This window comes from Phyllobates terribilis, unplaced genomic scaffold (assembly GCF_046119375.1).
Source record: "Phyllobates terribilis strain yellow unplaced genomic scaffold, ASM4611937v1 Scaffold_4__5_contigs__length_816908805, whole genome shotgun sequence".
NCBI classification, from domain to species: Eukaryota; Metazoa; Chordata; class Amphibia; order Anura; family Dendrobatidae; genus Phyllobates; species Phyllobates terribilis.
Window position 1 is genome coordinate 55,300,387 of NW_027362764.1, and position 14,242 is coordinate 55,314,628.

General features: G+C 42.2%; 1 protein-coding gene across 2 annotated transcripts in view; it reads left to right on the plus strand.

Annotated features, from left to right (window-relative positions):
• CALCR (calcitonin receptor) overlaps nucleotides 1-13,403 on the plus strand; it is a 435,656-nt gene extending 422,253 nt beyond the window's left edge. For both annotated transcript variants that reach the window (XM_073677352.1, XM_073677351.1), the window contains exon 13: nucleotides 5,563-13,403. In XM_073677352.1, the coding sequence (XP_073533453.1) occupies nucleotides 5,563-5,784 (222 nt within the window). In that variant the 3' untranslated portion in view covers nucleotides 5,785-13,403. The remainder of the gene's footprint in view (nucleotides 1-5,562) is intronic.
• Nucleotides 13,404-14,242: the final 839 nt, after the last annotated feature.

Consider the following 14,242-nt stretch of genomic DNA (forward strand, 5'->3'; position numbering starts at 1 on the left):
AGATCCTTTCACCTAGACCAGCAAGAAACAAACATTTTAATGCTGAGTCATTCCATTCCACTTCAGCCGACCATCTTCTGAAGTATGTACAATAATTTTCCACATCACCTGATCCCTGCTTCAAACGTCTTAATTCAGTTTCAGCAGATGAGACTCGATCAGGATCATCATACAACAACCCCATAGCAGAAAAAAAATCTTCCACAGATCTAAAACACGGATCATTAGGTTGTAGAGAAAAGGCCCATCCCTGTGGTTCTTTGCGCAAAAGTGACATTATAAACCCAATGCGCTGTGATTCATTCCCAGACGATCTGGCTCTTAAACGAAAATATAATAAACAAGCGTTTTTAAAGGAAAAAAAATCTTGCCGTTTACCATAAAAAAAATCTGGCAGTCCTACCTTCGGTTCGACAAAATGCGCTCCAGGACAGCTACTCACGTGTAGCTGGAGCTCGGCCACCTCCAAAGACAGTCCCTGCAGGCGTTGAGCCAACTCCTGAACCGACACCATGCTGAAATCAGGATTTCTTTCCTTAGAGTGTATTATTTTTGGGCTGAACTTACTGTTATGAACTGCTACAAACACTAAGGAAAGATAGGAAAACTGTCCCTACAATAAGACTAAGCTGATTCCCTACGATGCAGCGGGGGACCTGTTCCTTGTGAACAGACCCGCCTAAGTCCTCGGCTAGTCTGAACGCAGACCTATAGATAGAAGGGAGGGGTCCCTACAAGAACTAAGGACTGGGATATAGTTGGACACCTCCTAGCAGAAATTGTAGCAGAGCAAAGACAAACAAACAAAATGTACTAGTGGTCAAAAGACCAAGCAAACTACAGAGAAAGGTACAAAGCACCTGGCTAGCTTAAGAGTAAAAGTAACACTGAAGTCCAGCAAGGCCAGGAGGGCGGAGCTGGAATATATAGGCAAAAAGTCATGTGACCAGCAAAATAGAAAAAACTAACAGGAGGGTTCTAACACTTCCAGCTTGGTAATGTCCAGATAAACCAGGGGAATATTATCAGTCTACAGTTTGAACACAGCTCTTATGAGGATATCTACAAAATTTTTATTGACCACCCACTGCTAGTAGTTCCAGCTTAATTGAGCTGTAATTTTCTGGGGTTCTCCTCCCCATCCTCCTGGCATAAGACCTGGGATAGGAATGATCCTAATCTTTTCACTGTTCCATCCGTATACAACACATATACCATGGAGAAGTCTTCTACTGCCAAAACAAACCACAGGTCAACAACGCCTTAAGTTCTTGGACTGATGGCTCTTCTTTAAGGTACACTTTTTGGTCATTTTAGACTTTCCTCCATTTGGCAAGACATACAAGGGTGTTGATACCTGAGTCAAACCTTTGATAAGACCCTAGTAGTGGCCAACCAGAAGCCGCCCAGTGACCACTTGTCATGGGTGTGTCAGGTGTAATAGACTGTCGCACTGGATCTGGCTGTAGAAGGTCACTGCGTTTGGCATTGCAGACACCTTCTTAATCCTTCTTCCTTTAAGACCCAGCAGCGACTTCCCTCTCCTGCTGCTGATTGACACACCTTTGCATGGAAGTTAAAAACCCTCAGTTTGCTCCAGGCAATCGCCGGTGATACTTCTATGTGCCTTTGTGCATGCTTGGAACACTAGCTGTTGGCTGGCTTCCTCTCTGGTGCCCTTGGAGGGGAGTTGGCGTTACTCCTATGGTGTCTGCTCAAGCTAAGTTAATCCCCTTTGTTTGTCTACCTTGTTGTCTTTAGTTTGTAGTGGGGCCTGACCAGTGTTTGCCCCTCCCCCTCACTATCTAGGGCCAAGCTCTAGTGACTTCAGGGTTTAGGGTCCTGCTCGGTGATAGGTGTGGAACCTATATAGGGATGGTAGGGTAGGCCAGGTGTTATTAGATCTGCGTAGGGGTCTCCACTCCCCCTTTCCCTAGTGTTTGGGCTTCCTCCCCCTCTTCCCTTCGTGTTGCACTTAGTCTTTCCCACACCTTGCATGACACCACTACCTGGTCTCTGCTCAATCATTGGAACCTCATCACTTTTCTGCTCCTTCTTCACCTCCTTAAAGCTTTCGGCCACACTTGCTCCTGCTATATTCTGTCTCACACACAGCAGTGCTCATTGAATGGAGTGTATCATCAGAAAATGACTTTTGAAGTAAATCAAGGTTTTGTGTTACATGTATGTATTTTTAGAACACATCTTGGCAATGTTGTTTTTTTCATATCATGATCTTATTAAAAAAAACGAAAGTAGTAATTTTGCAATACTCATACTGGCAACTAAGGGTATTTTAGATCCTGTTTATTCTGACTCCATAACTAGGCTGTGAGTGTCGGGCGCTTGAGACTTTGTTTCTTTGGATGTCTTTATGTACCGGTACTCACCCTACGTGATTTCATCAAATAGCTTGACTCGACTGCAGAGGCACGTATGAAGATTCCAGGAGAAGGTTTATTTCCAAGCTGAATTCTTGTAGTTATGCACAATTACAGTAGGTAAAAGAAGACTATTCTGAACCAGACATGCAAAGACATGAACGTCTTAACATGGCTGAGATATGCAGAATGAGGAAGAAGAAGGGAGGGGTTACTGACATCAGAGCTATAGACACAGACAGGGAGAGAGGGAGGACAAACTTCTAAAAGGCAAACCTTATTGCAAATCAACGCAACAGCAACAATACAATACAATATTGGATGATTCTCAAGTCGTGGGACATGACACTGTTGTTTCAGGAAGAGTTTTCAGCAGTCTAATTATCATCACTGTCAGGAACACAATGACTGATGACACCTTCATACACACCTGATAATACACCATTTACAATAGTAGATGTCAGAGCTTTTATTTTTAATAGTGATATGAAAAAACAATGATCAAAAATATAAAAAAAAATTGGGGGAAGCAGACGGGGACCTCCCTCTTGGAATAGTCATGCTACTTCTATCATCTCGGCGAGGCTTTCTAAAAGTCTGTTTTCTCTGAAATTCCACATAATTTAAGAGTAAAACATATACGGCCGGAATAACGGAGCCAGACAACTCTGATTTGCGCAGCATAAATCACCTGTTAGGTTTAATTTAAAGAAAAATATAAAAGTAGCAGAACAAATTGCATAGTTTGAGCTTTTCTCTGGCATTACAGCATTTTAGCATGGCAAAAGACATTTTCTGAATTTCTTCCAGGATCAGATGGACTTCAATTACCTTCAAAAGAAAATAACTCGCCTGCCCGGCTTTTTTTTTTTATTTCCATGAAAAATTACAGACTGTGTGTCACGATTGTTTCTTCACCTTTGGTTGCACATTAATGACTTAAGGCATTTTACTGATATACGAAAATGTAATGTCAGAAAAATCAGAAATTCTAAAACATTTTCTTATTTTTCTTCTAATCTGTTTTATTTACTGACTGCAGCCTGTTTTGTTTTGCTTTCCGTACATGATTATAGGGACAGCCATCTTTCCTGAGCAAGATGGCTGCCTCTATAATCATGTACAGAAAAGACAATAAAACAGGCTACAGTCAGACAGCTAGACAGAAATACAAGATAGAGAGAAATAGAGAAGTAGTACTGCAAATGTGTACTAGAAAAGTGTTACAAAGGCAGAACCACAGTAATAATTTGGATAGATGAGGACATATTTAGTACCAATATGCCATGCACATAAATTAAATAGTATGCAATAGCATGCACATAAATAATACCGCTCTAGCACGCACATAAATAGTACCAGTATGCCATGCACATAAATAGTTCATAATAGCATGCACATAAATAGTATGCAATAGCATGCACATAAATAATACCGCGATAGCACGCACATAAATAGTACCACTATAGGATGCACATACATAGTACCACTATAGGATGCACATACATAGTACCAATATGCCATGAACGTAAATAGTACGCAATAGCATGCACATAAATAATACCACGATAGCACGCACATAAACAATACTACTATAGCATGCACATAAATGGTACCAATATGCCATATACATAAATAGTACACAATAACACACACATAAATAGTACCAATATGCCATGCATATAAATAGAACCGCTATAGCATGCACATAAATAGTACCAATATGCCATACACATACAGTAGGGAAAAAAAGTATTTAGTCAGCCACCAATTGTGCAAGTTCTCCCACTTAAAAAGATGAGGTCGGCCTGTAATTGACATCATAGGTCGACCTCAACTATGAGAGACAAAATGAGAAAACAAATCCTGAAAATCACATTGTCTGATTTGGAAAGAATTTTTTTTCAAATTTTGGTGGAAAATAAGTATTTGGTCAATTACAAAAGTTCATCTCAATACTTTGTTATATATTCTTTGTTGGCAATGACAGAGGTCAAACGTTTTCTGTAAGACTTCACAAGGTTGGCACACACTGTTGCTGGTATGTTGGCCCATTCCTCCATGCACATCTCCTCTAGAGCAGTGATGTTATTGGGCTGTCGCTGGGCAACACGGACTTTCAACTCCCTCCAAAGGTTTTCTATAGCATGCACATAAATAGTACCAATATGCCATGCATATAAATAGAACCACTATAGCACGCACATAAATAGTACTGCTATGCTGAACCTTTAATTAGCACCACTATAGCATGCATATAATTAATACCACTGTGCTACATGCATAAATAGTACCGTTATAGTACACACATAAATAGCACCACTGTAGCAAACACATAAATAGCATTGCTATGCCACAAACATAAATAGTACTCCTAGAGCACACACATTAATAGTACTGCTATGCCACACATAATTAGTACCATAATACCACTGTGCTACACACATAAATAGTACCGCTATAGTACACATATAAATGGTACTGTTATAGCACACACATAAATGTTACCAATGTGCCATATACATAAATAGTACTACTGTGGGACACATATAAATAGTATTACTATTAATCATATCAATAGTACTACTATAGCACTCACGTAAACATTACCACTATGCCACATGCATAAATAATACCATTTTGGAACACATATAAATAGACCCGCTATAGCACCTATAAATAGTATCGCTATGCCACACACATATATAATGATTAGCTAGCGTCAAACACTTGTGCAATGTGCCAAGGCGCTCTACACTTTTAATGCAATGTAATTCGTAGTGCAGACACGGTTATTTTACGCTTACAACATCTTTAGTACTGCTATAGCACACACTCCTAGTGCTGGTCTACTCAGGGCCGGCGTTAGGGGCAGGCAGACTAGGCATTTGCCTAGGTCCCCCACTCTTTCCTTGGATATTTTTGAATTTTTATTATCTAGGATCTTGTGTGGGGGGGGCATACCGAGCCAGCACGGAGATACAAATGGTGCATGAGAATTACTCACTGGACTCTAGTGGTGGCTTCAGACAGAATTTAACAATTTTGCTCTGGTTTTACAGGGGATCTGAAGCTTTGCATTAGAAAAATAAAGCTAAAGATTTATTATGATGTGAATCGGTGCAGAATATTCTACCTCATTAACTATGTATACATGTCCTTCTTATTTATTGGCTCTTAGGTTCAAGGTGCACTAAAAAGACAATGGATGCAATACAAAACTCAGTGGGGTCAGAGAAGAAGAGAACATTGTTCTATGCGTTCTACTTCCTACACAGCCACGTCCATAACTGAAGTCCCAATTTATCTCTACCCCCATGAGTCCAATAGTGAACATTTAAATGGGAAGTATGGAGACGACTCGGAGATTACAGCTCTCAACTCTGGAGATACATACGCCTGATTCTCCACCAAACGTAGGAAGTTTTGAAACCATGAGCTCAAGTCCTCGATGGAAATAAAGCCTTTGATGGAAGAGTTGACAGGAAAACTCATTGTAGGCATCTGCCGTATGAAGTGACCTCTGAAGCTCACCTGGTCCCGGACTTAAGTCCTGTTTTACAGGGACTGATGGAGACGACCAGTTTTTGTCTGATGTGCTTCTGCCAATTCAGGGAATGTGAAACTTATATCACGCGGACAGATTCATGTTGAGATATCGTAAAGGGCCAGGTCTTCTGAAGCCAAATGGAAAAACCTTGAACATCTTTGTTCTTCTGATAAGATTTCCTTATTTCATCATTGTATAAAACCGTAGATTTAGATCTGGGCTTATCTATAAAACACGTTTCATCAGTGGTAGGATTTTAGACTACATAAAAAATTAGATCTGCTCATACAGTTCTTTTATCACAAGAGCACAATTTTGATGAACTTGACGTTGGTGCTAGGTGGCACTAGGTGACCATTAAGCTTTTTGATCTGGAAATGGTGGTGTGGCTTAATGTGACTTCCTAAAGTAGGATGAGTGTCGTAGGTTCCTGTAGCCTTCCATAAATAATGTCATATGTGGTCCAAGATATCAAGACGAAGGTAGAAATAGCATCTAACTGAATAGCCACCAATGTTCATCATTTTTCTAATATAGACCTTAAAAATTGTGATAATCGATTAAAATAGTTATTCCGATCTTCGTAATCGTGGCATATTGCTAGGATATGCTATAACTTTTGACATACTTGTCAACTTTTTCACTTACTTGCCTACTTTTTGAGCTATGCCCCCTTTAGAATGTAACACCTCCTTCTGCTGATTTCCATGCCCGCTTCTCCCGTTAATTGGCACCTGAAAGTGAGTTTAATGGTGGAGTATCTTGGCACCAAATGGAAAGCCCTGCTTTCTAGGTGGTTTTTGTAGAGACCAGGAGTTATATCCCTAAACTGTTTTTTTTTTTTAGAGACCGGGAGTTACATCCCTCAACTGTTTTTGTCGAGACCGGGAGTTATATCCTTAAACTGTTGTGCCAAAACATCTCGTAAAAAGGGTTTCAGTCTGCCATTATGATGTTCAGGCTGTACAGAGAACCAGTATAGTAACCCCAGTTGAAAAACCAAGCCTTGAGGCCCCAAATGACATTTATCTTATTAAAAAATTGAAGTTGGGGGTATTCAATGAAGTGAATCATTGCTGCTGATAGCTCATTCTTAGGATCAGTGGGTTCCCAGAGATCGGACCCCCACCAGTGATTCAGTAATAGGTTATCCTAGCAATACGGCATCACTAGAGTTGAGCAAAAAGGTTTGCGTTGTCCTTGTCCGGTGTCCAGTCTGGTCGTCACTGGCAGCCAAACCAGGGTAATCTTCACTTTTATGGCCAACATCCTTGGTTTGGCATCATGTTCCCCAAAACATCTTCCATTTAGAGAAGTTTATAGTGTTCCATATGTCAAGTATTTCCTTATAAAGTCTTTTATTCTTCCTGGTAGATCCCGATCACTTCATAACGAGCAATCAGCTTTGTAAGTTGCTGACTGGGCAGTCTTTTCATCCTCACAAATCACTATTTCCAGATTCTTCAGCTTTTTGGGAACACTGGATGTCACCAAAAACATTTTATTTTTACCTTTATATGATTTCTCTCTATTTTTTACCTATTGGCAGAGAGTTTTTTTCTCTAAAGTTAATTGACATCTTCCAAAGATACTTTATCCATGACTTAAAGGGGACCCATCACCTTCTATAAACATTTGTTTTTTACCTGGTGTAAATGCCGCTGTTCTCCTGAATTCGACGGTGTTTTTCTTTTTTTCATGTGCCTCTCCATTCCAGAGATGTGGCTCTCTGTTCCCTCTATGTCAACTTAGTCTTTTTAGCCAAGTGGGTGGGGTCCTCTACTCTTGTCTGTGGACACCTACTTGAGGGCAGTCACCAACCAGCATTCCGCTACCTCCAATCATCAGGACAATCACGCAAAGAACTGACGATTGATGAACGAGGCCACGGCTGCTTTTGCTACTAAGTAGGTTATTGTGCTCTTCCTAGTGAACATATAGTATATACACGTCCAATTCCCACACATGGAATATATACAGTATATGCTTCAGTACGATCAGAGCAAAGCTCTGCAATAGGCAAAGAAAAACTAGCTGCCACCACCAATCGTTTATACAGGTCGATTGGACACCCCCTTCTGGTAACGTGGGGGTCTCATGAGGATTCAGGGATGCGGTTTATGGAGCAAGAGGAACGAAGCTATTAAACTGTATATGTTTAATCTGAAAAGTAGGCAGTGTTTATAAAAATATGCAAAAGATACCACAAAAGGGGACCAAACAATACAGTATATACAATCACATAAAATAAAATGGATAAACTAAAGAAAACTAAACCTGTGGTCGTAGGAATGGCGCAGATCTTTATGGAGGGGAGCTCTCCAGTTTGAAATAGTACAATCCTATAGTGAGCTGTATCTCCCAGCACTGAACAATGATAATAATTAAGAATCTGCTTTTATCAGGTAAGAGTCACCTCCCCTCGGTGACCTCAGATGGGGGCTGGTCAATAGGATGTGGCTCAGGTCCCAAAAATTATGAGATCCCCGATCTTTAGGATATTTTCCCCCCTGTAGGTCTCAGGTGGGAGATATTAATACCATATTTACGATCATAATTTAAGCTTTCTATAGATAGGAGACATGGCATATCCAAGTTTGTCAATATGGCCAATATTACTTTGGGTCTGATGCGCAGACCGAACAGTGATTTAAGTAAATGCGTTATATATTCGCCATCGTGACGAAGAGGTGAACATGTCTCCCATAACTATAGAACCTACACCGGTCACAAAAACTCCAATATTCATAACTGGAATCCTGTGCCATCCCGTCTGCCTGTAATTCTTTAGAAGACAAGAAAAGTTATCCACAAAGAAGAAAAAAGTTTTACCTCCCAGCCACTTGTACTGATTTATGTTTGCTCTCCATCAGATAACCCACTTCAATTACCTGTCAACAGTGTGGGGGTCATAGAACCAAAGGGGGTCACAGCTCTTTTTTCCATATATATCTTTTTTTCATTTCAATTTATGATAAAGCCATGCTTAAGTCCTCATTATGAGGGTGAAAAAGACCATTCCCAGATGGCAAAAAGGACTAAATTTATATACCGGGAACAGAGGGCTATATCTCAGGAGCGGAGAGAAACAGGAACAAAAAATAATCATTGCCAGATTCAGGAGAACAGTGGCTAGGAGAAGAAATTACATTTTCATGGCAAGAGACAGGTCTTCTGTGAAAGGTAGATATAACAACCCTGGGGCCAATGGTTCTCATTACACAGTTATACCTGCAACCACCACTAGAAGGAGCTCAAAATTGTATAAATCTATAGAGAGTGAACTCCCCCTAGTGGAGACCGAATGCAGCCATAATTTTATCATGAAATTCTTAGTCTAGGTGAATGAAAGAAGGGATATATTAAATGTGGAGTATATAAATTATTGCTTATTACTTATTAATTTCTGTATGTTAGCCTTAATCTTGAACTTTATCTGTGAAACAGTCCTGGCTCTTGTCCACAATGTAAACCAAAATGATCAGATGCTATATTTCATGTGCTATTTCTAAAGAAATGTGTGAGGAACAGGAAGCCTCTGAGTGTCTTATAGAGTAATGATGCTAATGAATGGGTGAGGGTATGGAGACATGAGTGACAGCTCCTTTGCAGGCTATGATAAGAGTTAAAGGAGGAGATATTTTCAAGACTGGTATTTTCCTCTAAGTCTATTTCTAGAAGTTTTATATCAGTTAAAGTGATACACGGCAGCTTTACAAAGAGGTTTAAGTTATTTTGTAGGGACGAGTATATAAGGATGGGGGATTATTTTTAAGAATTCTATTATAAATGTTGTTATAAAGAGGAAAGGATCATTCATAATGTACTCTGCAGATAATAATATATAAAGATGATATATATCTATATAATATACAAGCTATTTGTAGATTCCATGATATTAAATTGAACATTTGATCCGCACCTATTTTTCTAACATATTATAGTTTAGTTTATATCATATAAATCCATCATCTGTGTTCTTGCTAAATGTATACTGTTTAAGGGCTAAGATATTATTAAGGATTTATTAATTAGATTGCAATATCAGCATAACTGGGTCACAGGTGATCGCCATTTACCGTTTATATAAAGTTTAATCACTTTGTCCATACATTGCTTGTACTGATCCTCAGTTGCATCCTGTATTATACTTCAGACCTGTAATCACTATTCTGCTGGTGAATTCACTGTGTCCTTGACATTACTGATCCTGTACTGATCCTGAGTTACTTCCTGTATTATGCTCCAGAGCTGCACTCACTATTCTGCTGGTGCAGTCACTGTGTACATACATTACATTACTGATCCTGTACTGATCCTGAGTTACTTCCTGTATTATGCTCCAGAGCTGCACTCACTATTCTGCTGGTGCAGTCACTGTGTACATACATTACATTACTGATCCTGTACTGATCCTGAGTTACATCCTGTATTATGCTCCAGAGCTGCACTCACTATTCTGTGTAACATCCCTGGCGGCGTGCTTGCATAGTGAACCACCTCCCACTATGCAAGACCGCAATCTTATCTGTCAGTCCAGCCTACAAACCTTGCTCCAGTTCTTGCTGTGTGCATGTCTCCTGACTGACTGCTTAGGGCGGCGGCCCGGTTACTTCCTGATTCTTATAGCTGCTGTGGGCTCACCCCTAATGCGTCTCCAGCCTATTGCTGTGAGTCACTGGATAGTTAAACCCCCTCCACCCAGTAGGAGGTGCCTGAGCAACACTAACATTCAGTGTGCTCCTTGACTCTGAAGTTGCCAGGTCCAGTTCTACTTCTTGTCTGTTTCCGCCTCTGGGGGTTGTATACCCAGACCTGTTATCTGTGACTTCTAGTCTGTTTCAGCCACTCTGGGGGCTGCATTCCCAGACCTGTTATCTGTGACTTCTAGTCTGTTTCCGCCACTCTGGGGGCCGTATACCAAGGCTCGTTCCTGTATCTCGTTGCAGTATCAGTTCCTGTCTGAACTGTCCCTTAGCCTGTTACCTGTTTTGTCTCTATGTCTGTACCCTCCCTTTTCCTGCAGTATCTGAACCAGCACCTAACTCCTACTCATTGTCTCTGTACTTCTGTTTGTGAGTTTTGTGTCCACTCGCTACTTCATAGGAAGTACCTTGTGTGTATCCCTTTTTCCTCCCTGCGTATCTACCTCCTGTGTTCTAGCCATCTTCCTGTATCTTTCAGTCTGTTCCATGTGAACAGAGCCCTGTCCTCTCTGCCTGCACCGTCAGCCCTGTTCTGCTATGCCTAGCCCACCGTTCCGGCGGTTCCTCTCTGCTCTGCCTTGTTCACCGCACCTGTGGTTTAGTTCTGCTCTGCTTGCTCACCACTCCGGCGGTTCCCCTCTGCTCTGCCTAGCCCACCGCTCCGGCGGTTCCTCTCTGCTCTACCTTGTTCACCGCACCTGCGGTTTAGTTCTGCTCTGCTTGCTCACCGCTCCGGCGGTTCCCCTCTGCTCTGCCTTGCCCACCGCTCCGGCGGTTTCGCTTTGCTCTGCCTGTCTACCGCATCTGCAGCTCAGTTCCTGTCTCCCAGTCTGTACTGGACTCTGTCCAGCCTGTGCTCCAGCCTGCTAGTACCTACCTGTCTGCACTCCAGCCGTGCTTGCCAGTATTTCCCAGTCTGCACTCCAGCCGTGCTTGTCAGTACCCACCTGTCTGCATACCAGCCGTGCTTACCAGTACCCACCTGTCTGCATACCAGCCGTGCCTGCCAATACCCACCTGTCTGTATGCCAGCGTAACCTGCCTGTTCCTGCATTCCCCGGTGTGGGTCAACAGATGTGATCGGGGTCTGACCTGGAGTAGCACCTGGTCCCTCTGCTCGGTTCCTCCTTGGTTCACGGAGTCGTTAGCCGCCGTGCGACCTTGGTCGGATCGGGTTGATACTTAGTTACGCCCCTCCAGGCACTCCTCGGTTCATAGTACAGTGGGATCACTAATCACGTTCACGCCAGTCAGTCCGGGCGCAAGCGTAACATTCTGCTGGTGCAGTCACTGTGTACATACATTACATTACTGATTCTGTACTGATCCTGAGTTACATCCTGTATTATACTCCAGAGCTGCACTCACTATTTTGCTGGTGCAGTCACTGTGTACATACATTACATTACTGATTCTGTACTGATCCTGAGTTACATCCTGTATTATACTCCAGAGCTGCACTCACTATTCTGCTGGTGCAGTCACTGTGTACATACATTACATTACTGATCCTGTACTGATCCTGAGTTACATCCTGTATTATACTCCAGAGCTGCACTCCCTATTCTGCTGGTGCAGTCACTGTGTACATACATTACATTACTGATCCTGTACTAATCCTGAGTTACATCCTGTATTATACCCCAGAGCTGCACTCACTATTCTGCTGGTGCAGTCACTGTGTACATATATTACATTACTGATCCTGAGTTACCTCCTGTATTATACTCCAGAGCTGCACTCACTATTCTGCTGGTGCAGTTGAAGTGACCGCGGGCAAGGCCGCGCATTGGTATCTATGATCTGGCCCAGCAAGATCCCCACACACAGACTCTATCTTGATAACCGTATCTTTACTCGTATACATTTTTAACAGCAAAGAAAAACAATAAATGACAACAGTAAATATGCACAGTAATAACGTGTAGTGATAAGCTGACCCTCACTGTCCCTACTCACACGTTACCAGTCCTTTACTCCAGAAGGATGTGTCCCCCGTCGCAGGCCTGTCTGTCTTTGCAGGAGGGCGTCCCAGCCGGAGAAAAAAACAGGAACAACAAATTACACTGAAAGGAGGGAATACTTCGGCCTCTCGCCAGAGGACCCGCTTACAGTCTCTCTGATCCGGATAGAAGCTCCGGTGGATCCCTTATGTAGTCCACACTCCAGTAGCAGGGAGTGTAATAGCTGTATCCCTCAGCAGTGAAGAAGCTGGGGAAGGCCCCGAGGATATGGTGTCAGGTAAAAGAAATCCCGTTGAGAGTCTCTCCTGCGCCACGCACGAGGGCCTGCACACCGTCCTGGCTCTTTTCACAGCCCACAGCAAACTCCTCGCGCGCTTTTTTCTGCTTCCCACTTTGGTCACGTGACTCTCTAGGGCCGGACACAGGAGGCTCAGTCTTTTGCTCTGTCATCACACCCTGCGCAGGTGCAACCTCTGGCCACAAGGTGGCAACATCATCCTGTGTAATCACTTCTGTAACAGGCTCTATATCAATAATCACCGAACAGCCAGAGCCTGCCAGCTCACTACACAGTCACTGTGTACATACATTACATTACTGATCCTGAGTTACATCCTGTATTATACTCCAGAGCTGCACTCACTATTCTGCTGGTGCAGTCACTGTGTACATACATTACATTACTGATCCTGAATTACATCCTGTATTATACTCCAGAGCTGCACTCACTATTCTGCTGGTGCAGTCACTGTGTACATACATTACATTACTGATCCTGTACTGATCCTGAGTTACTTCCTGTATTATGCTCCAGAGCTGCACTCACTATTCTGCTGGTGCAGTCACTGTGTACATACATTACATTACTGATCCTGTACTGATACTGAGTTACATCCTGTATTATACTCCAGAGCTGCACTCACTATTCTGTTGGTGGAGTCTCTGTGTACATACATTACATTACTGATCCTGAGTTACATCCTGTATTATACCCCAGAGCTGCACTCACTATTCTGCTGGTGCAGTCACTGTGCACATACATTACATTACTGATCCTGAGTTACATCCTGTATTATACTCCAGAGCTGCACTCACTATTCTGCTGGTGCAGTCACTGTGTACATACATTACATTACTGATCCTGTACTGATCCTGAGTTACATCCTGTATGATACTCCAGAGCTGCACTCACTATTCTGCAGGTGCAGTCACTGTGTACATACATTACATTACTGATCCTGAGTTACATCCTGTATTATACTCCAGAGCTGCACTCACTATTCTGCTGGTGTGGTCACTGTGTACATACATTACATTACTGATCCTGAGTTACATCCTGTATTATACTCCAGAGCTGCACTCACTATTCTGCTGGTGCAGTCACTGTGTACATACATTACATTACTGATCCTGAGTTACATCCTGTATTATACTCCAGAGCTGCACTCACTATTCTGCTGGTGCAGTCACTGTGTACATACATTACATTACTGATCCTGAATTACATCCTGTATTATACTCCAGAGCTGCACTCACTATTCTGCTGGTGCAGTCACTGTGTACATACATTACATTACTGATCCTGAGTTACATCCTGTATTATACTCCAGAGCTGCACTCACTATTCTGCTGGTGCAGTCA